We start from the raw sequence: 24,393 nt of genomic DNA on the forward strand, positions 1-24,393 counted from the left end.
GAGAATTAGAATACCGAGCTGAAATCCACCGGTACCATGGGATTGGGTGTTGGAAGTGATAATGATATTTTTGGGTCTGGAATTATTACTACAGTAAAACTGGATGGAACAAACTATTTAGAATGGGCACAATCTACCAAGATGGCTATTGGTGCCCGTGGAAAGTTAGGGTACATCACTGGGGAGGAAAGGAAACCAAATATAGATTCCTCTCGCTGGGTACAAGAGAATTACATGGTGATGTCTTGGCTATGTAATTTTATGCTACTTCACATTGGAAAAAAATTTGTGGGTTAATATTGCTAAAGAGATTTGGGATGGAGTAACCGAAACCTATTCTTAGAAACAAAATGTAGTCAGAGTTTATCAACTAAGAGATTAGGTGATTAGTATAAAACATGGAGATAAACCTCTTGCTATGTATTTCTCCATGCTGAAAACCCTATGGCAGGAAATAGACCACTAAGAAATTGTGATATGGGAAAGTGTCAATCTATCAAAATTTGGTAGAGAAAAATAGAGTTTTTGAGTTCTTGGCAGGGCTGAACCCTGAATTCGACATTGCAAGATAGTATATCCTCTCTAGGGAGAGTGTGACACTCTCTCAAGCCTATGCCTTTGTTTCTGGAGAGGAAAATAGGAGGAATGTCATGTTGAGACAGCTTGGGATTGACCAGTCGGCCATGGTTAGTACATCCAAACCTAAACCAAATGGAGATAAAGGGAGCAGTGAGACTAGGAGGGAGGATAAGGACTTGGTGTGTGATTACTGTAAGAAGCTTAAGCATACCAGAGATACTTGTTGGAAACTTCATCCACAACTCATGCGTGCTCGAATAAAGAACAAGAAGGGAAATGCGAATGTGGCCACTACAGGAGACTCTTTAGCCCCTCTTTCCCAAATTGATTGGGAATCTATTGTAATAGTAGTTGTGAGAACAGAACTGGAAAGGTTTGGACAACTCATGAAAAAAAGATGCAACTAGTTCTAGCCTTCCAGACGGACAACAGAGTGTAGGAGCCAACTACACCACCTCTTTGGCACATACAGGTAGCTCATATGCAACTGCAAACCTTGCATCCACTTCAGGTAAGGACGAATCTCCCTGGATTATAGACTCAGGAGCATCTGAGCACATGATTAATGCCCTTACCCTCTTCAGTTCTTATCAATTGTGCTCTGGTAGAGATAGAGTCTTTACAATAGATGGTTTTCATATTCCCATTGTCGGGAAGGGAATAATTAGAGTGACCAATGATATTACTTTATCCTCTGTTTTACATGTCCCTGAACTTCATACTAACTTACTTTCAGTTAGTTCTTTGACAAAAAATCTGAATTGTTCAATGACTTTCCTTCCTAGTAATTGTGTTTTGCAGGATCTGGAGTCAAAGAAGATGATTGGGAGTGGCCGTGAGGTGAATGGAGTCTATCTTCTAGATGAGATTCCGAGATATCAAATTCATCATGTCAATTGCAACAACAGTAGTAGATTAGAATTAGTGAGTCAGGTTATGCTCTGGCATAATCGGCTGGGTCATCTTTCTTTTAGTTCTTTAAAATTTCTTCTTTCAATGTTATTTGAGTTTGTTCAGTTATCTACCTTGGAGGTGAGAGTTGTCAATTGGGAAAATATTGAAGACATTCTTTTAAACCAAGTGATAAAAGAAGTGTATTTGCTTTTAATATTGTTCACACTGATGTATGGGGACCGTATCATATTCCTTGCATGGATGGCTACCGTTATATTCTCCTATTTGTAGATGATTACACACTGTATTCTTGGATATATTTGATGAGATCCCGCGATGAGGTCCCTAATTTGGTCCGACAATTCTATCAAATGGTTTTCACACAATTTGGAGTAAGGACTAAGGCCTTTAGATCGGATAATGCTAGAGAGTATTTTGAGAAGGACTTGACAACATACTTTTTGGAGCAAGGTATAATTCATCAGAGCGCATACACCGCAACAGAATGGAGTAGCAGGAATAAAAAATACACATTGTGGAAGTGGCAAGAAGTCTTATGGTATGTGTTTTATTTCTTGTCCGTTTTTGGGTAGATGTTTTTATAACTGTGCACTTGCTTAACCGTGTTCCTCCATTCAACCTTTTTTTTCCAATTGCAGAGATGTTTCACATTCCTTTGAGCCTGAGCATGTCATTTCTTCTAATGACAATGTTCCTGTACCTAACACTATTGTTGCAGTTGATCCCACTGATCTTGATCTTTCCATTGCTCTTCGCAAAGGGAAGAGAAAATGTACAACCCATTGCATTTCACACCATCTTTTCTATAGTGCCTTATCACCCTCCTACCGAGCTTTTCTTTATTCCTTGGATTCTGTGTCTATACCCGAGAATGTTACTGATGCTCTTTCCAAACCTGAGTGGAAAACAACCATACAAGAAAAAATGGAAGCCTTAGTTAAGAACCAAACTTGGGAAATAGTTGATCTTCCTTCAGACAAGAAAACGATCGGATGTAGATGGGTGTTCACTGTGAAGTATAAGGGTGATGGAAGGATAGAGAAGTACAAGGCAAGGTTGGTAGCAAAAGGGTATACTCAGATAGATAGACATATGGCATTGATTATTTGGAAAATTTTGCACCAGTAGCTAAGATGAGTTCAGTTCGTATTCTGTTATCTCTAGCAGCAATCAACTCATGGCCTATGTTTCAACTTGATATTAAAAATGTATTCCTCAATGGTGATTTGTAGGAGGTATATTTGGACATTCCAACAAACTTTTATGAAAATATTGGTAGAGGAAAGGTGTGCAAACTCAAAAAATCATTGTATGGCTTGAAACAATCACCTAGGACTTGGTTTGACAGGTCTAGAGGGGCACTTATCCGTTTTGGGTACACACAAACCCAATTTGATCACACCCTCTTTGTGGAGAGGAGAGACACTCTAGTGTCAATTCTGATCGTATATGTGGATGCTATAGTGGTTACAGAAAATGATCTAGAAGAGATTAATGCTCTCAAAAGGCTATTGTAGCAAGAATTTGAGATTAAAGATCTTTGTGAGCTCAAATACCTCTTGGGGATTGAGGTTGCAAGATCAAAGCATAGGGTTTTCATTTCCCAGAGAAAGGATGTTTTTGACCTACTACGGGAAACTGAGAAGTTAGGAACCAAACCGGTTGTAGTTAGGTCAAGTGCAGAGGCTGAGTATAGATTCATGGCCCATGGTGTCTCAGAACTACTTTGGGTTAGATCTCTATTGAGCAAGATTGGGGTGAAAGTAGAGGAGCCTATGATGGTGTGCTGTGACAATCAGGCTGCAATCAATATTGCCCATAATCCAATCCAACATGATAGAACAAAACACATTGAAGTTGATAGGCACTTCATAAGGGAGAGGGTAACCACCGGAGAAGTTTGCTTGCCTTATGTCTCTTCAGAGTCACAATTGGCTGATGTTCTCACTGAAGGAATTGCAAAGAACAAACTTAAACATGATCTACGCAAGTTGGGAATGTGTGACATCTACTCCCAACTTGAGGGGGAGTGTTGAAGATTGGATGATTTTTGTGATTATTTTAGGATAGTTGTGTTATGTTAGGATTTAGATAGGTAGTGGGGACCACAATAGTCCAAATCTTATTATGTTTTTGAATCCTAGTCCTATTCATACTGTTATGTTTTTTATTATAAATAACAAGTGAAGGGGGCAGCTAGAATATAGCTCTCCTATTTCTCAAAATCTTTTCTTCTCTTCTTCTCTTCATCTCTTCCTTCTCTCTTCAAGAAAACACTTTTATTTTTATCAGAAACGATAACTTTCATTAGAGATAAATTAACTTGAAATACAAAATTTAACCCTTATTAGAAAATGTTGATCCAATAAACATCAAACATTACAGCATTGCCCAAAAAAGACTCTCCCTTATAGTCCCTTGTTTTGCTAGGGCGTCAGCAAAACCATTTGCTAATCTCCTTACCTAGTTGAACCAAACACCCACCTCCCTTGTTATGCTAAGAATTTCCCTTATCAGGTGTTTATATTGCCAAATTCCCAACTGCCTTGATTGCATCCACCCAATTGCCAACTTGGAGTCTCCCTCTATCTCAATCTGTTGTAGCCCCAACTGTTTGGCCAGTTTTACACCTTGATGTAGTGCCAAGATTTCCGCTCTTAAGGAATCTCCAACTCCTATTGGACCTGAAAACAAAGCCATTATCTTGCCTTCATCATCTCTGAAAACACCTCCTATACCAGATGGGCCTGGATTACCTATAGAGCTTCCATCAAAGTTCAATTTCACCCTTTGTTGTGCCGGTAAGGACCAAACTTCCTGTATCATATCTTTGGAAGTAGTAGTAGATGCCACAATACCCCAACTTCTATAAATGTCTTCAACTGAGAAATCCTTAAAAAGATCACATGATTTCAACCAATGGATAACCTTAATAGTTATTCCTTCCACAACCTTTTCCTTGGATGTACATCTGCCTTTAAATATCCTATTGTTTCTTTCCACCCACACTGATCACAATACAACAGCTCTAGTGGCTCTCCACATAATCCTTCCACGAACCTTTGGTTGCCTGTAAAAAGTTGGATCAAAGAGGTTCACCATGCTTGAGGAGGGAGTCCACTTATAGCCAAAGAGAGAAGAGAACCAAGACCAAATAAAGAACACAAAGGGACATGAGATTAGTAAATGTGAAATTGTCTCACCAGAACCCAAACAGAGGCAACAAACATGGGGGGAGAGGCACATATTTGGCTTCTTTTTCTGCAATAAATCCAAGGTGTTGATTTTTTGGAGTACCACTTCTCAACAAAAGGCGTGAATTTTAGGGGTACAGGACTACCCCACACCTCCTTTGAAGGAAAGTTCCCTACAAGGTTAGAGGTCTGAAGCAAAATGTTATAGAAAGAAGAGTAATTGAAAAAACCAGAAGGGGAAGGTGGGAAGGTTTCCAAATTCTGTTATCTCTACAGGACTGATCAAGAAAGACTTCCCCTAACTGAGTAATCAAATCATCAACCATCTCCATTTCAGAATCTCTTAGACCTCTTCTCAAGCCCAAATCCCAGGAGTTACCAACAAACACTAAAGAGATCACTTTTCTTTTGTTTCTTGCCCACTCAAGGGCCTCTCTGTAATATTTTAAAGATTAACTTAATAAAATGTTTAGAGTGTTAGAGGGAGGTTTAGTTTGAACCTCTCACTCTTTAACTCTCATTGCCGCCAGCTCTCTCTCTCTCTCTCTCTCTCTCTCTCAACTTCTTAATCTTCTCTTGTTCATTTTTTTGGTTTTGCATCTAATCTCAAGCAGTCCTATATTTCAAGAGGACTGTTTTCAACTTTTCTTAAGACAACTTGATTGGGCAATGATTCGAAATAGGTCTCGGCAATGCTATAACACCTAAAATCCCCCATTCAGCTTCAATCCACTGTAAAGAGGAACCTATCCAATCGACAACAGGTAGGGTTTTCTTGGAAGTTTGACCAGGTAAAATTTGCTTGCTGAAGAGGGAGGTTCTACAATGCAAAATTCTCCACAAAGAGATTAAACTTCCTCATGCTAGATGTAATCCTACGACTGGGGTTATTGAACTCGTTTAAGAATCTTATTACGCTGAAATCCTCACCCAAACACCAAGGGCCATCCCACAAACCCCTAACAGCTGCTAGTTCTTCCCAGAAACCTTCCCTTTCCCTGTAAGAGGTGGGACCATAGACATTAGTTAGCACCCAAGCCCACCTATCTTCCTTTCTCTTCAATTTTATTGACAGAGAAGTTCCCAATTAATTATTCTTCACACTCCAGTCTTCATTTCTCCATAAAGTAATAATTCCCCTTGAAGCTCCCCACATTGTGCAAAGGCCCAACTCAAATTTCTTGTTGACCAAATGCTCCTCACCCATTTCTTGTCCCACCTCTGACAATTTTGATTCTTGTATTAAGACCACATTGCAGTGGGAAGCGTCTAATAAGATGGTAGGATTGATTGCAGTGGGAAGCGAGCAATTATTTAAGGAGTAGTTTATTGCAGTGGGACCTCGAAATCAAGATCTGGATTGGTTGCAGTGGGAAGCGAGCAGTTTATTGCTCTGCTTGGAGGAACCAGATTGCCAACACACACTGTACAAGCACCCATTCCCTGGTCTTTACAAAGGATTGAATCCCCTTTTTCTCCCTATTTCGGTTTTCTCCTCACCCGAGCCTGTTTTCTTTCTTTCCAACTCCTTTCTGGGCCGAACCAACTCTCCTGGAAGTGTACAAGCCTCTTCTTTGAACAGTAACTTTAATCCTGGGTCATCTTCCTCTCCAAACCTTGAACGACATTTACTCTATATACTACCATAGCTGGACTAGTGGAGTAAGAGACCAGTCTTGGTTGCCACGCTAAAGTCGGATCAGACAAACGTTTTTCTTTCCAGCCAGTTGTAGACCAATCTGAAGAGGACGAAGATATACCACAGCGAATGACTATAGTCTTTTGAACCTTGTTCCACCTCACGTGCCTGTTTAAGTGGTCACCTGATTTCCAGGCCCATCCACTTGAACCTGACCCAGTCTTTTAAAAGTTTAGTATTGGTTCCCTGACTGCAGGCCTGGGCCATATCAAATGGCTACCCACCTGGTTTCTGTTCCAATCTACCTCCATTTGTCCCCACTTTGGACACTTGTTCAAATTCAAAAAGTCTTCTGACAGACTTTCTCCACCTTTGGACGTTACTACCTGAGCAAAAGTCCTACTCCGATCCTCTGATTTGCCAATTAAAGTGGAAGACTGGGGTACCTATCCCTTGCTTTTATAGTTTCCTTCCCGGTGTTAACTCGAACCTTGGAGGCCACGTCATCTTCGTCTTCCCCACTCCTCCCCGATCTCCACCATCTAGCTTCTGTAGAAGTTGCAATCCAAACCTTGAGTTCGACATTATCTGAAGTTAAATCCAAAGACCTTGGGATAAGCTCTGGCTTTGCTTCAGCTACATTAATCTGCACGGCACTCAGGTTGGAAGCATCAAAGGAAACCATCTCGCCTCCACATAGCTTCGCAACTTTCCTGAATATATCCATCTTCCATAGATGGAAAGGCAACCCAATAATTTTCAGATTGATAAGTTCTGTGGGTTCTACCAACTGTACATTGCATAAAGGCTTCCATTTCTCCAACACCACCACACCTTGCTCTGTTACAGCCGAAACAGTAGCAAAATCCAGAGGAATCCCCTGAAAATACACTACAGCCTTGTGGTCGTCAAAGGGAGAAATCTGCAACACCTCTGTAGTCTTCAATATCTGTTGGATTTCTTCACCTAGCCTCTCCCAATCTTTTACTTTCTTGTTTACTGAGAGGACAAGTTTAAGTTGCCAATCCTCTTTAGGTTCGTTCACCCACAATTTCACCAAACCTAGTCCAGCATCAATCTGCAATTTACTTTCCGTCCCTATCTCCTCCTCTCTTGGGATCTCCCTGAAAACTTTCCCTGACTGCCCTTCAGATTGTTCCTTAATTTTTTGACCATCTTTTAGGGCACTTTCTCTGTCATTAGTTACCACCATAAACTCCTGAATTGCTTCTGCTAACTGGTCCCATCCCGAGGCCTCCCTTCCTTCAGGGAAACAGGTAACCTGCTTCAGCCCCTCACCAAAGTGTTGCTGCACTCCCAAAACCCCCTGTACTTGTTCTCTTTTCTTTCAGCCACATACTTCCTGTTCTGTTCCAATAGACAGCACCTCCATTCCGTTGATTTTTCTGTTACTTTAGCTCCATCAAGAACTCCTTGGAACCATGGTACCGCCCTTCCTTCGAGAAGCAAAGAAGCTTTCCTCGATTCTACAATCTTTAGAGAGAGTCCATTTCTAGTCCAGATTTCTTCCAAGATGAAAGTCTTCGCTTCCACCTTCAACACTTTCTTCCATCTTTTAGCTCGCAGGAACTGACCTTCCCTCCCTCTTTCCAAGCTTCCTCCGCTGATCTTCCCTCCCTTCGTGTTTTATAGAAAACGCTTTTTTCTTTTATATATATATTTTTAATTCAACAGATTTCTACTATTTATTTTGAAATTTAAATTTATATGTTTATTAATATTATGTTTAATATTTATTATTTATTATTTTTTTTTGCATTTTTTTTTTGTTTTTTGCACCTTGCTTCAAAAAGGTGGGCGCAAATTGCCCCTTGTGCTATTAAAACACTGGGATTGGTTTCTCTCTTTGTTTGGGTGTATATGGACCCCCTGCCAAATGTACAAAGCTTGTTCTTTTCTACTTTTTTTGGTTGGCTGAAAAAACGGGGAAGAATCCTATGGAGGTGTACAAGAGCTGTGGTTTGTTGGACTATTTGGGAAGAGAGAAATATGAGTCTTTTTAGGGAAGGAAAGAAGCAAAGAACCCTTATTAGAGGCTATTACTATAAGGATGGTCCATTGGGTGAAATCATTCCTCTTTTTGAGGATATTTCTGCTAATTACCTGCGTAGGAAGTGGGTGATTCAGCCCCAGTTGCTGCTGTTATAAGGTATTCTTGGTCCCCGCCAATTGGTGGATTCATTAAGAGGAACTTTGATGGCAGTAATGAAGGAAACTCCGGTCCCTTTGGCATTGGAGTGGTTTTCAGGAAGGATGAAGGCTTGCTTTCTTTCCAGGTCCAATTGGTGTTGGTGATTCATTGAGGGTTGAAATATTGGCTGTAAGCCTGTAATTGAAGGTGTTATAAGGGCCAAGGAATTGAACATTCGGAAATTGATTATAGAAGGTGATTCAAAGCTAGTGATTGGATGGCTGCAAGAGGAGTTGGGTTGGTGGAATTATGTTAATGAGAAAAAGAGATTCAAATGGATGGCGTGTGGTATGGAGATTAGATTGCAATGGGTGAAAAGAGATGCTAATTCTTTTGCAGATGCATTGGCTAAACAAGGGGTGGGAAAAGATCATCTTTTTTGGGCTATGTTGTAAATTGACTTTCTTGGGGAGAGTTAAGAGAGCTTATCTCTCCCTTCTCTGATTGTATTGTATACTCTCTTTATTATCCTTTAATGAAATTTCAGTTATTGATAAAAGAGTATTTTTATAGAAGTACTTTTTATATGAAAGTACTTTTTTTTATCAGCAAAGAATTTCATTAATCATTAAATAACATTAGGGAGAATACAACAGGTTGGAACATTCTAACAAGACCCAAGAGGCATAAGCTTAAACTTCTGCCCAAAACAACTGAGGTCTATTAACTCCCTGTTTAGCCAATATATTCAGCTATTCTGTTTGCAGTTCTTACCCAACTAAAGGTAGCATTGAGTTCTCTTGAGAGGTAAAAAATCTCCCTAAATTCATGCCTGCACATCCAAGGAGCTGAGTTAATTTCCTAGTCCAATATGTAATCAATTTTGAATCCCCTTCCACGACTAGCTCTTGGAGTCCCCATCTAATTTACTAGTTTTAGTCCTTGTAACAGTGCAAGCAGTTTAGCTCTAAGTCACCATTACCAATTGACCCTGAGTACAATGCCATCACCAAACTCAAATGGTTCCTGAATATACCCCCTATTACCTAACCTGCTGTCTGGATTACCCATGGAACTCCCATCAAAGCTCAATCTTATTTTACTATCTTGGACCTCTTCCAATCAGTCTCAGTCATTGATATTGTAAATTCTTGGACAGCAGTGGCACAAACAGGAACAAGGAAGGAAAAGGTGCATGTGAATTGGACTTCACCAGCTTAAACTACGTTTTTTTATCAGCAAAGAATTTCATTAATCATTAAATAACATTAGGGAGAATACAACAGGTTGGAACATTCTAACAAGACCCAAGAGGCATAAGCTTAAACTTCTGCCCAAAACAACTGAGGTCTATTAACTCCCTGTTTAGCTAATATATCAGCTATTCTGTTTGCAGTTCTTACCCAACTAAAGGTAGCATTGAGTTCTCTTGAGAGGTAAAAAATCTCCCTAAATTCATGCCTGCACATCCAAGGAGCTGAGTTAATTTCCTAGTCCAATATGTAATCAATTTTGAATCCCCTTCCACGACTAGCTCTTGGAGTCCCCATCTAATTTACTAGTTTTAGTCCTTGTAACAGTGCAAGCAGTTTAGCTCTAAGTCACCATTACCAATTGACCCTGAGTACAATGCCATCACCAAACTCAAATGGTTCCTGAATATACCCCCTATACCTAACCTGCTGTCTGGATTACCCATGGAACTCCCATCAAAGCTCAATCTTATTTTACTATCAGCTGGTGAAGTCCAATTCACATGCACCTTTTCCTTCCTTGTTCCTGTTTGTGCCACTGCTGTCCAAGAATTTACAATATCAATGACTGAGACTGATTGGAAGAGGTCCAAGATTTTTATCCAATGTGCAGATCTTATTGTTATGCCTTCTATGAACTCCTTGATTCTGCTCAAATCATTAAAAATTCTTTGGTTCCACTGCTCCCAAATAGACCAGACAACTGCTGCCCTTACTACCTTCCACATGATTCTCCCCCTTTTCTCTGGCTGCCTCAGGAAGTTGGGACTAGATAGGCTTACCACATCATGAGGGCGAACCCATCTGCAACCAAAGAGAGAGCAGAAATACTCCCAAACATAAAACACAAAGGGAGGAAATAAGTAAATGAGGAATAGTCTGATCACTAGTTTTGCATAATACACACGAGGAGAGGCACAAATTAGGCCTTCTTTTTGGCAGCACATCACAAGTATTGATCTTTTCAAGGAACACTTCCTACAACATGGCTTGCGTTTTGGGTGGGATAGGTTTGCACCAAATTTCTTTCACTGGAAACTTCATCCCAAGGACTCAGAATGAATGAGAAGGTTGAAAAAAGAAGCACAAGAAAAGGTGGCATTAGGAGAGGGAGCCCAAATTCTAGTGTCATCCAAGTCTTGATTCAGGAAAATATATCTAGCTTGGCTAATAAAAAATTAAAAATACAAGAGCCTCACATTCAATTATCCTTTAAGCCCCACTTGAATCGAAAATCCTAATTTAACCCCAAAGGGGAGGGAAGTAAGACCAAACTTTGAGATAAGTTCAAATTTGTAAGTAGAAAGAGAATAGAGCAAGGGGAATCGCAATTTCAAGGGTAATTCACCAAGCCACAAATCTCCCCAAAACAGGATTTTATTTCCACAACCCACATCAAAGTGGGTAAAACTAAGAAAAGTTGGGAGTACATCATGGATTGCCCTCCAAAGAAACATAACATTACTAGGCAAATGGATTTAGAAGTTTCCACTTGAGAGGGATAGGTTGTAGCAGAGAGTCATTGAAAATATTGTCCAGCTTGGCTAATAACAAATTAACAATACAAGAGCCTCCCATTCAACATCCCATAAGCCCCTCCTGAATCCAAAATCCCAATTCAACCCTGAAGGGGAGGTAAGACCAAACTTTGAGATAGGTTCAAATTTGTAAGTAGGAAGAGAATAGAGCAAGGGGAATTTGGCTAGCCACAAATATTCCAAAAACAGGATTTTATTTCCACAACCCACATCAAATGGGTAAAATTAAGGAAAGTTGGGAGTACCTCATGCATTGCTCTCCATGGGGAGTGAGAAGAAAAGTGGGCCACTTTTTGCATCCCAACCATTTTCCATAACATCATGAATACTTTCATTGACTCTGTGCCACAACATATCCCTCTCAATTGGAAACCTCTAAATCCATTTGCCTAGTAATGCTGCATTTCTTTGAATCGAATTACCAATGCCTAATCCCCCTTGGTCCTTAGATTTACACACCTGACCCCATTTTACCAAATGGTCTTTCCTCTCATCTCCTGGTTCCCATAAGAAGTCCCTCATGCATTTGTCTAATTGCTTTGCCACCTTAACCAGAAGACGAAAAGTAGACAAGTAGTATATAGGTAAGTTGGACAGTGTGGATTTGATTAGAGTAATTCTCCTCCCCCACTCCCACCCCCCATTGAATGTAGTTCTTTTTCCATAAAGCCAGCTTCTTTGCAAACCTCTCCATTACTGGTTTCCAGAAACTCTTAGCTCTCGGGCTGCCCCCCAAAGGTAGTCCAATGCATTCTAAAGGCCAGTTTCTAACCTCACATCCTAGGATCCCTGCCAGCGCCTGAACCTCACTCTCATTCATATTAAGTCCTGGAGCACAACTTTTTCCCCAATTCACCTTTAGATTAGAAACCCTCTCAAAGGTATTAACTATTTCCTTTAGGCTTCTCAAGCTTCCTTCATCACAACCTTCAAAAAAACACACCTATACTACTTGCAAACTGAAGGTGGCTCACAACTACATCATTCCTTCCCACCCTCAAACCCCTTAAGGAATTTGGCAATTATATGAAAGTACTTTTACATAAAAATGTAATTTTATAAAAGCACTTAGAAACATATTGATAATAGGGATTAGGGAATGGGAAAGAAAATGGGTGTCCAAGAATTAGGTGGGAAAACCGGAAGGGAGAAAAGCTAGCTCAATTTAGAAACAAATTGATAATAGAAGGGGATTAGAATTTAGATGGAAAGATTAATGATATTTGGCTTGAAATGGCAAATGATACAAGGAAAGTAGCAAAGGATGTATTAGGAGAATATAAAGGGAAGTGGCAAAGTACTAAAGAAACTTAGACTTGCAATATTTCATTCCCTTGCAATTGTTTAGTTTTAATTAATTTTTGATTTTTAATATTGAGCTTCATTAATGTTCTTTTTGGTTCATTCTTTAGATATTGTTTAGGAATGAACTTTCCAAAATTTCCTCTAGTAACAGTACTTGTATATTGTTTATTTTAATTTTTATTTTAAACGTAGAAGCTTTTCTTGTATGGGTGAATTGATTGGAAGCATTTTGAATGGTTTGGTCTTCTATAGTCTTTTCTATAGGGTAGGGTTTCTTTATCATTCTTTAGATATGAGTGGTGGTATGCTAATAAGTTTAGGATTTGAACCCTGAAGTTTTAATCTCATCATTAATTGATATCTCACTACCGACTATGCTATTTGCAGACAGATGTATTGAAGGCAACGCTTGCAACAGATGCTGTAATTGGGACTATGGTACAACTTATAACTTTGTTTGAAGTGGATAATGAATCAATATTAATTTTATACAATTATTTCTCCGAACTATTAAATATTGGGTGGTGTCAGCCAAGGGCATTTATAGAGCATTTAAAAGGGTGGTGGGGTGTGGGAAGCTGAATAAGAAGGGCTGGAAGTTATGGAAGACTATCCGTGCAGCAGTATCTTGGTGCATATGGATGGAAAGAAATGCAAGAATATTTCAAGGGAAATAATGTACAATGCAGGAGTTAACTAGGAGGGCATTAGGAGTGGTTTACTCATGGGTTTTGATTCTGGAGGACTTCAAAGATACACCTCTCAACAAATACTTTCTTTTTGATGTTTTATCTTCTTGATTAGGGTATACAGGATGGTAAGGCTATGCTGGGCACATTTTGTATAGCATTTCATTGTACATGTTACTTTACATGATTCTGATTAATGGAATTGATAGTTTACCTTCTTTTGTGCTAAAAAAGTAGAAAACTTTCCATTCTCCAAATATTTGCATCTTATCATTACTTGTGCTAAATAATGATTTGCTAAATATACCATTTATATGGAAGTCTCCATGTAATGAAGTAGCGTCTGGAAATGTCCATGTGGTATTTAGGTGTTGGTATTGGTATTACATCATGTTAGCATGTGTATGCTTTGCAGTACCCATTTATCAATGCTCATGACCTGCTATACAAGAGGGATTTTTGATAATTAAACTCTTATGGGTTTGGATGATTCCAAGCAATGGAATCTGACTGTTCAATACTAATGAGTTATGCTTTTCATTGATAGACTACAAAAGAATGTTACTTCTCCTTTTCAGAGTGATTGTTTAATTGGCATTTCCTGTTGTTCCATGTTTTCTATAGGGAACTGTTCATACACCAGGAAGCGGATATGTTCTGCTACATCATGTGATGGGAGAAACTGATGGTGATCGTGGTATTTGGTCGTGTGTATCTCTCCCTTACAGGCATTACATAGAGGATGCTTTATAGTTTAGATCACTTGCATGTTGCAGAAATTGTGGGATACATAACTTCTCTTCTGATGACTTCCATAATGCAGGCTTGTTGTCTGTTATAACTGAATTATAGCACAATAAATGAAAATAACTCTTGGGGATCAGAGAGGTATTCTACTATTATGCTGTGGGCACTGGGATCTGCAAAAGAGCCTAAGGACTTAGGCCCACTTTTCTTGTTTCAACTTTCAATTACTTGCAGAATTATGGATAAAGTGCTATTGAGTCACTTAAACTAGTTTCTTGTTGTCTTGGTAGTGTATACTTGACTACTTGTTAAAGAACCTTTATTGAGGATCATCATATTTTTGTCAGGGCCCTAATTGCTACAAGTGCATTGACTCCAAAATTTCAGAGGGTGTGATTGGTTTAATTTGCAAAATTGATTTGGAGATTCTTTGGGTGGGTGAGGTGGTGGTGAGTTGGCTTTGAGACAACCACAGGGCAATGTGGAGTTACAGAAATGAAATAAAAGAAATTAATTGGAGGGCAAGGGCTTCCATGCTGATACCAAGGATCAAAGTTTCAATACACCCTGATATGCCGGAAGGGGTGTATTGGTACTTTCTACCTAATGCAACCTTTTTTTTTCTAAGTTTTTTTTCCAAAAATAGGTCAAGGGGCAGGTCTTAGGCCTGCCTACCCCTGAAATGGATCAAAAGACCAAAAGGCATGTATTTGGCGTATCGGTGACCCCACTGATACAGACTGATATGTGATGAAAATTTGAACCTTGGGCCAAACAAGGGGTGAGCAGAGGGAGTATGTTCTGGACTATGTTGTAATCAGTTTATGAGTTTATGTGGATATTGGGATAAAAAAGTTGGGTTTGGTGGGGAGTCAAGCTTAGCTAATGGGGTTTGGTGATTGTTCAGCTAAACATTGTCTGAATAAACCTGCCAGTTCCTTGGAACCCATTGGAAAGGGCTGTTTATATTGGATGCAAAAGATCTTGCTTCCCTAGTCAAATGTCTAATACTCTGAGGATCCAAGTGCTGTCTGTGCTTTGAAAAGAACCAACAAGCCACCACCTAAGATCTTCTACAATTAGGAATTCGAATTTCATGAATGCTTTGTTGGGGTGCTGATGTTAGGGGGTGGGATGCGTAATGGTACAGTTTGTTGTATGATAACAATTTCCTTGATGTTGCCACACTTCTTTCTTCCCCAATATTTCTCAGCACACTCCTTCCATAACCATTAACTGTATGTTCCTGGATTACTCCAAAAAAGATCTACCTCTTCCTCTTCAATACCATTGATATGACAACTTCTTCAAGTCAAAAGGGAAAAAATATCACTATTTCCAGAATACCTAACCCTTGGCAAATACTTGAATCCTACTGAGGGGATCTTAATCTTCTTGAACTGTTGACTCTGGTCCTAACTCTGTCACTTTAGGATGAGTTGCCAAACATGCCTCAAATTTATATTCATGATGTGCTTGAGGTGGTGGTTAATGGTCAAACTTTGTGGAGTATGATCTGTTATGCAATTTGGTTGGACCTATGGAAGAGCTTTATAGAGTATATTCCATAATTTGTGCAAATAGTGGATCATTTTTGTTCTACTAGATATCAGTCTTTCTTTTGAAGGGATTGGTTGTTTATTTCTTGGGTATGAAGATTTGATATTAAAAAATCTTCTATTTATAAATTAGGTTTGCTTTCCTCTATACATGTACAGGGTTGAATCTGTAAATGAAAATGCTTTGTTACTGGCCAAATAAATAAATAAATGAGAGACACTTTTGATGTTGTTAGTCATTAGACATTAGTCTGTTGTTTTACATTTACTTTGGAGCTTGGTTGTTTTTTTTTTATGCGTCCCAAATGATGGGTTAGCAACTTAGCAAAAGAATTTGTAATTAAGAACTGATATTTGATATAGGTATGTTGAAGGTGGGATGGGTGCAGTTTCATCAGCTATAAGTAATGCTGCTAGAGAGGCTGGGGCTCATATTGTAACAAATGCTGAGGTATGTAGTTATTTTCTGATACTATTTCTTCTAATGAAGAAGCACTTTGTTTATGTATGAACTTTTGGTGTTAAATATCCACTTTGTTTTTTGTTTCAGAGTTGCTAAGGCATCAGAATTTTATTGTTTGCAATAAAGTGCATACTCTCATTCACCAAAAAATAAAATACATACTCTCAGGATGTTGTGACGCATCACTTTGTAATTGGAATACATCTACAGAAACCATTGATTCCTTCCGTTTTCATTGTGATTATTTTAAGAACTAATATTAGCTGTTTAGATTGGTGCCTTTTGGAACTTATCTGTTCCCCTTGATTGTTCCTTTTTGTTGGTTAGGTTGCTCAACTGATGATCAATGACGATTCTGGGGCAGTAAAAGGGGTTAGTCTGTCCTTGATTTCCTTTAGCAAGTGGTTTTGGAAGGGTACATAAAACTAATCAGATACTTCCATGAAACTGGAAATGTGGCTGCAATCTAGGTAGTGCTGGCTGATGGAACAGAGGTGCATTCTTCTGTTGTTTTGTCAAATGCAACCCCTTACCGAACTTTCATGGTAAAATACACCAATTTTTTTGTTCCTTGATATGGAGGCACATGCAAGTTTTTGATTTCTTAACTGAATAGGAAGAAACTATTTTTTTTATATTTCTTTGCATTTTCTGGTACAGGAACTAGTGCCTCAAAGTGTTCTTCCTGAAGAGTTTCGCTGTGCCATCAGCAACTTGGATTACAGCTCTGTAAGATTTATCTTCAGAGGCTTTTATCAATTGTGGTCTTATGGATGGTGGGGTTGCAAGTATGTTTTACATATTACTGTTTGCTTTTTGTTGGAACTCAATAGAGTTGGCTAATTTGTAAATGAGTTTGTCTAGCAGAGTTCTTGATTTTTATTTGTTTTTGGGTAAGGTAGTCTTTATTTTTTTCAAATTTTCACAGGTTCTATTGATGAGAAAGTTCAGAATTTGTGAAGAAAATGTATAGAGAAATTTGGTTTGTATTAAATCTTTAACACATGCAAGGATAAAGTTTGACATTTTAAAAAAATGCATGGAGCTATTTGTATATATAAGACAGATAAATTTGGAGTACATCAAGAATTTTTCTTTTGTATTGATGGTATTCTTTGAGGTTAATATGGCTTCAGGTGTCTGGTATCCTGTTTCATGCGTGGTGTTCCCAAGTCAGATACTTCCGTGTAACTGAAAATGTGCAACACTTCAGGTGGATGCAATTGTGAAAGCTGTTGGGAGACTTGTGATGTGTGGTTGGAGGATTGCATGTTGAAGTTTGTTGCAAACGGCAAGGCTGTTGGTAGAGGTGGATGGGAGGCAGTTGATCCCTTTGCTGCTAGAACTTAAGTTTTCAGGGGAAAGGTATGGGATAAGATTCTTGGCTGGGGAGGGGGGGGGGGCTGAAAGTGAGCAAAGATCCTAGAAATGAGAGGGTAGAATTGCAAGTGCAGGTTGAAGGCCAACAGTTGGGGTTATTGAAAAATCTTGGTTGAGAAGTTGAAGATGGGAGCATTTCTGGAAATAAAAGAGGTAGACTGTTACTGGTGCAAGTTATATAGTTTCATATAAAAAACTACTTATCTTAAGGTGGGTGGGATTGTGAAATCATGGAAGACCGACTAAAAAGTGTAATAGGTAGGAACACATGATAGGTTTTTGGAGGTAGAAGGATAAATGATCAAGAAAGAAGTCAAGTAAATGAAGGTGTGATAAAGAGGGGCATGGTGCAATTCTAGCTGAGTTCATTTTTTGACGAGTCTCATTTGCAACCACTTGGAGCTCACAAGAAACAAAACCAAATGAAAACTGGCATTGAAAAGGAGAAAATTTCAAATCCAACATAAATAAACATAAGGTAAATGGTAATTATTTGTGGGTTATCACAACATAAAGGAGCAGGACTGTGGAAGTGGGTACCAAGGTTCAGTGATGTAATAAGTGATTCCTTTATTTCAATCAGTCGGCTCACTGAGCTCTTTTGAGATCTCTAGCCAGGGAGTAAGTGTGCCTTATAGTGACATCATTGGAAAGGAATTAGATGATTTGTCAGCTGTAGATCATGGAGAGGTGGTTGACAGAGATGGAGTTCTTATTGAGGTGGTGGAAACAAGAGAAATGAGTAGGTCAGGCTGATGCACAAGTCTATAGAAGAAGGCGTAAGTAAACTTTACCCTTTACAGAAACTGATGAGGGATGGATGAACGAAGTGACAGTGGGGCTGCAATGTAAAGAGGGACAGAAATAAGTAATAGTGTGAGTAGAATTTGCTGATAATAATTTTAGATGAATTCCTTGTGAAGAAAAGTAGAAGAAGCTGAAAGGTTTCAGCAATAGAGAAGAAGAAGAGAGAAGAAAAGAGAGTGGGATGTCGCCAGATTTGAATAGATCTGGCTGCCAGCCCCTCTTGATTTATATACTTAAAATAAAAGAATGGAGTACTACATGAATACCCTTAGTAGGGTGGCTACTTTAAGTAGCTGAACAGTCACAACTTAAAATAACATAAACTAATGGGCCTAAGGCTCAATTACTTCCTAACTCAACAACTTAAAAATAAAATTAAAAGGTTGGGCCAAATAACTTAAATTCGGCCCAATTCAACACTCCCCCTCAAATTGGGAGTAAATGTCATACATTCCCAATTTGCATAGATCATGCTCCATCTTATTCTTTGCAACACCTTTTGTAAGAACATCAGCAAGCTGCAAATCAGAAGCAATGTATGGGAGTCAAACTTCCCCTAAAGTCAACCTTTCTCTTATGAAATGTCTACCCACTTCAATGTGCTTTGTCCTGTCATGCTGAATTGGGTTGTGGGCAATATTAATTGCTGCTTGATTATCACAGTATAACATCATAGGTTCTTCTGCCTCATCTGCGTGGTTGCCTTTGTTACAAGTTTCCCTGTTTCTTGTAAAAGGTCCAGAACATACTTCCTCAGAGAAATGAGAATTCCATGCTTTGATCTTGCAACCTCGATGCCCAAGAAATACCTCAGCTTCCCAAGATCCTTAATTTCAAATTCTCTGTGTAGATTCTTCTTCAAACTGTCAATCTCACTCATGTCATTTCATGTAATTACAATATCATCCACATAAACAATCAGAACTAACACTAGGGACCCCCTCCGCTTCACAAACAAAGTATGGTTTGATTGAGTTTGAGTGTAACCAAAAGCAATCAAGGCCTTCCTGAACCTGTCAAACCATGCTCTGGGAGACTGTTTTAAACTATAAAGTGATTTCTTCAATCTGCATACTTTCCCCTTTTCAACATCATTGTAGAAACTAGCAGGAAGATCCATATACACTTCTTCTTGCAAATCCCCATTCAGAAAAACATTTTTTACATCAAGTTGGAAAATGGGCCAAGAGTATGTAGCAGCAAGAGAGAGAAGGATCCGAACAGAAGTCATCTTTGCAACTGGTGCAAAGGTCTCTAAGTAATCAATGCCATAGGTTTGAGCATACCCTTTTACAACCAGTTTGGCCTTATACCTTTCTATACTTCCATCTGCCTTGTATTTAATTGTATAAACCCATCTGCATCCAAAAACCAACTTGCCCTCTAGTAGATCCACAATTTCCCATGTATGATTCTTAATTAAAGCTTCCATCTCTTCTTGCATAGCTGCCTTCCACTCAGGTTTGGAGAGAACCTTACTGACACCCTTGGGTATAGACACGGAGTCAAGGGAAGAAAGGAAAGCACGATAAGGAGAAAGTCCACTATAGGATAGGTACCGTGAAATACAATGAGTAGTACACTTTCTCTTCCCTTTCTAAGTGCAATAGGAAGGTCCATGTCATCTGTAATGAGATTAGTAGAATCAATAGGAACTGAAACATTATAGGGATCAAGATGAATACCTGAGTCCATGTCAACCAAATCTGGAATCTCCAAGGAATCGATAAGAAGTGATGGGTTCTGTTGCAGTGGAATCAACCTCCCTGTGAAGTCGTAGGTGCTGTTGTGAGTGACACTGAGAAGCAGGACGCAAGGGAGGTGGTAAGATAGGTGATAAAGGAGGATCAAACACAGGAGTGGACATAGATACTAGAACTAGAAGAGGAATGGACTGTTCACTCATTTCCCCAAAACACTCCCTTGAGAACCCTTTGAGAAAAAGGATGTGGACTCAAAAAAGGTGACATCCATAGTAACATATCGACTCCCAGAGACTAGGTCATAGCAGCAATGCCCTTTCTAATTTTCTTCATACCCAAGAAAAACACACTTCTTTGCCTTTGGATCGAGTTTCGAGTGGTGAGGACCAAGAACATATGAAAAGCAAACACAACAAAAAACCTTGAAAGGATGTGAAACATCTCCCCCTCAGGAAAAAGGAGGCTGAATGGGGTGCTGAATCCAAGTACACAAGAGGGCACCCTATTAATCAGGAAAACTGCTGTGAGAACTACATCACCCTAAAACTGAACTGGAACAGTGGATGTGATCATCATGCTTCTTGTAATCTCAACAATGTGTTTGTTCTTCCTCTCTGCAACACCATTCTGCTGTGGATTGTAAGAACAATTGCTCTGATGGATAACTCCATACTCTAATAGATACGAAGCAAGGTTCTTCTCAAAATATTCCTTAGCATTGTTTAACCTAAGCACTTTCACTCGTACCCCAAACTATGTTAGCACCATCTGAATAAACTATCGGACCAAGGATGGTACCTCATCACGGGATCTCATTAAGTAAATCCAAGAATACCAAGAAAAATCATCCACAATAAAAGAAAATATCAGTAGCCACCCATAGAAGGAACACAATATGGTCCCCAAACATCAGTATGAATAACAACAAAAGCAGATGAACACCTTTTATTACTAGCTTTAAATGAATGTCTACAATGTTTTCCAAGCTGACAACTTTCACACTCTAAGCTAGACAAATTAGCAGACTCAAATAACTTTGGAAACAAGAAACACAAAGAAGAAAAAGACATTTCCCAAATGATTATGCCAAAGCATAATCTAACTCATAGACTCTGACTCAAAATCCCTACTAACATGATGACTCTGGTGATGAGGAAGCGCATCTAGGAGGTCGATTCCATTCACTTCACAACCACTCCCAATCGTCCTCTTTGAAACCTGATCCTACAAAACACAATGGCCAGGAGAAAAAATCATTGAGCAATTCAAGTTCTTAGTCAAACTACTAACAGATAACAAGTAGTACTTAATCTAGGAATATGAAGGACAGAGGGTAGGGAAGTGGAATCAGTAATCTTGACAGACCCTTTCCCAGCAATGGGAACATGAGATCCATCGGCTGTGGAAACTATCTATGCCAGAACAGAGTTAGTAAGAAGAAAAAATAGTGGAACTATGGGTCATGTGTTCTGAGGCTCCAAAATCTATAATCCAATGAGGTCTCTCATTACTTGTAGTAGAAACATAGTTTGTAGTGGCATGTGAACTACTTGTATGAGCAAAGGAAGTAGAATGTCCACCACTAGAACCACCTGTACCTAGCTGTCCACCTTTACCAGATTAGAGTTGATTGTATCTGGTTGATTTAGTAACTACCCATATCTCTCAAGTTCAGCCCTCACTGTAGCAGTTGCAAAAGACTCCAAAGTAGCTGTAGTAGGGGGGCCAGGTAAGTCACCAGTGACTGGCATGTTAGCATTTCCCTTCTTGTTTTTGAGTCTATTCGGCACAAGGTGAGGATGAAGCTTCTAGCAGGCATCTATCGTGTGTTTAGGCTTTTTACAATAGTCACAAATCAGATCCTTCTTATCTTCCTTCTTGGTTTCACTGCCACCCCTGTCTCCACTCTGCTTAGGTTTCACAATACTGACCATGGCTGACTGTTCAAGACCCGAATTCCTCACATTACATTCCTCTTACTCTCTTTCCCTGATCAAAGGCATATGCCTGAGAGAGAGTAACACTATCCTTGGAAATGATATGTTGCCTTGCAATGTCATACTCGGGATTGAGACCAACAAGAAATTCAAAAACCCTATTTATCAAAAAAAAAATTTCAAAAACCCTATTCTTCTTTAAGAGTTTCTGGTAGACAACACCACCCTTAGTGGTTTCCTAAACCACCGTTTCTAGATGGTCAATCTCTTGCCATAGGGTTTTAAGGGCTGAAAATTAAACAACAATAGGTTTATCTCCCTGTCTGGTAGAGATAACCTGGTTCCTCGACTGATATGCCCTAGCAACATTTTCATTCTGTGAGTAGGTTTTTGCAACTCCATCCCAAATTTCCTTAGCTGTATTTGCCCAAAAAAAAATTTACTTATATGGGCAGCATAGAATTGCATAGCTAAGTCGTTACTATATAGTTTTCCTGTACCCACCGAAAATTGTTAGTCTTGGGTTTCACTTCCTCACCAGTGATATACCCCAACTTCTCACGAGCACCAATGGCTATCTTTGCAAATTGCGACCATTCTAAAGAATTTGTACCATCCAACTTAACTGTAGTGATGGTTCCAGCCCTGAAAAGGTCTCCGACACCTCCTCCCACTGGTCCCGTTTCACTCCTCGGTTTGTTCTCAACTCTGTGACCCTCCATGATCCCCCAAAAGAGGTAAAAGATCACTTTAAGATGAAAGAATATGAAATAAAACCCTTCAGGCACCACAGGCACCCTTTTGGTACCCTAGATGATCCTCCCACAAAAGATTCCCTTTTTGTGGAATGGGAGAAGAGAGAGAAGCAACAGCTCCCTCTAGAGGCCTCCAAAACAGATGGGACTTTGAACCGCCTCCTTCAGAGAACTCCAAGGAACCCTAAAAAATTAGGGCGCCACTTCCTAGGTCAAAATTGAAGAGTCCTACAAAAACAAGACTCTTCCCCTTTCTCTAGTTCTTCCTTAATTTGATGGGAAACCCTAGACCAGCTATAGGGCAAACAGATCCACCAAAAAATTCGAAAGTTGGGCTTACTTGAGGTCTTCGATCAGCCTCTCATATCACCATGCAGTCAGCCGATCTAGGGCTGCATGATAAAGCAACTCAAGAAACCTTCGGCCTGCTCTGATACCAAGTAGAATTTGCTGCTAATAATTTTAGATGAATTCCTTGTGAAGAAAAGTAGAAGAAGTTGAAGGGTTTTAGCAGTAGAGAAGAAGAAGAAGAGAGGAGAAAAGAGAGTGGAATGTTGCCAGATTTGAATAGATCTGGCTGCCAGCCCCTCTTGATTTATATACTTGAAATAAAAGAATGGAAGATTACATGAATACCCTTAGTAGGGCGGCTACTTTAAGTAGCTGAACAGTCACAACTTAAAATAACATAAACTAATGGGCCTAAGGCCCAATTACTCCCTAACTTAACAACTTAAAAATAAAAATAAAAGACTGGGTCCAATAACTTAAATTCGGCCCAACTCAACAGCGTAGGAGCTCTAATCCCACATACAAAGTTGTAAAGCTTTTTTAACTCTAATTTCTAATAAAATTCTCCTTTGCTGATCAAAAAAAGATGAATGAAGTGACAGTGGGGGAGAAGGGGCAATTGATGTACTTGAAGATTATATCCTGATAGACACACCACATGGTATAGATGATATTGGGAACCCTTTTCCTGGGTGAAGGAGAGTTTGCAAAGAAGGAATTTGCAGATCTGGATAGGAATTTATGCATGGAGTTAGGCACTGAGAAAGTGAATGATGAAGATGAGAATGGCATTGTAAAGGAGTGGGGATTTCAGGTTTATTAAGAGGATGAGGGTTTTGATATTCAGAATGGAAGTTTTTTGATGGAAGCTCTTGAAGTAATCTGGGCCCCTCTGAAATTGGAGGTGTAATTAGGTATGGTCATGTTTTGGGACCAATAAGGACTGGAGACTCCCCAAATGCATAAATCACAGAATTGTTGCATGGAATGAGGCTAGAAATGCAGTTAGGACTCAGAAGAGTGGAGGTAGAAGGGGACGCAAAGTTGGTAATATCGTGGCTGCAAAGTGGAAATCAAGGAGTGTGGACTCCCGGGCATGCTTTAGTGGACATTGGATGCATTGCTAGGAAACTGGAGGCTATCTTTTCTTGGTTCAGAAGATCTCAAATGGCTTAGCAGATTTATAAGCCAAGGGGTTGCTAGGGATCAATTGTTCTGGGCTGTGATGTAACATATTCATTGGGGCCAGGCTGTTAGTGCCTGGATTGTAGTCATTGCTTTGTTCTAAATAATGAAAAAAATTCTGTTATTGATCCCCCAAAAAAATCAGAATGGAAGTTGTGTTGAAATTCAAAATTGGCCCGGTAGGGATGGATCTTGGTCATACAACAGATTGCCTCTTTGTTTCATAAAAATGAGGATAAGGAGTCAAGGGAGAAAGAGGGGGTCTATTAGTGGATAAGGAATCAACAAGAAGGCTAAGAAGG

The 24,393-nt window shown here is 39.4% G+C and overlaps 1 protein-coding gene across 4 annotated transcripts in view; it reads left to right on the forward strand.

Annotated features, from left to right (window-relative positions):
- Positions 1-24,393, forward strand: part of LOC148850885 (FAD/NAD(P)-binding oxidoreductase family protein) — a 46,464-nt gene that overhangs the window by 3,255 nt on the left and 18,816 nt on the right. For 2 of the 4 annotated variants that reach the window (XM_088947374.1, XM_088947376.1), the window contains exons 5-10: positions 12,963-13,013; positions 13,889-13,992; positions 15,934-16,021; positions 16,361-16,405; positions 16,504-16,578; positions 16,694-16,762. In XM_088947374.1, coding sequence (XP_088803500.1) covers positions 12,963-13,013; positions 13,889-13,992; positions 15,934-16,021; positions 16,361-16,405; positions 16,504-16,578; positions 16,694-16,762 — 432 coding nt within the window. The remainder of the gene's footprint in view (positions 1-12,962; positions 13,014-13,888; positions 13,993-15,933; positions 16,022-16,360; positions 16,406-16,503; positions 16,579-16,693; positions 16,763-24,393) is intronic. The other 2 variants (XM_088947375.1, XM_088947378.1) reach the window with 1 other exon arrangement.

This window comes from Nelumbo lutea, chromosome 5 (assembly GCF_056320005.1).
Source record: "Nelumbo lutea isolate HS-2025 chromosome 5, American lotus-T2T, whole genome shotgun sequence".
NCBI classification, from domain to species: domain Eukaryota; kingdom Viridiplantae; phylum Streptophyta; class Magnoliopsida; order Proteales; family Nelumbonaceae; genus Nelumbo; species Nelumbo lutea.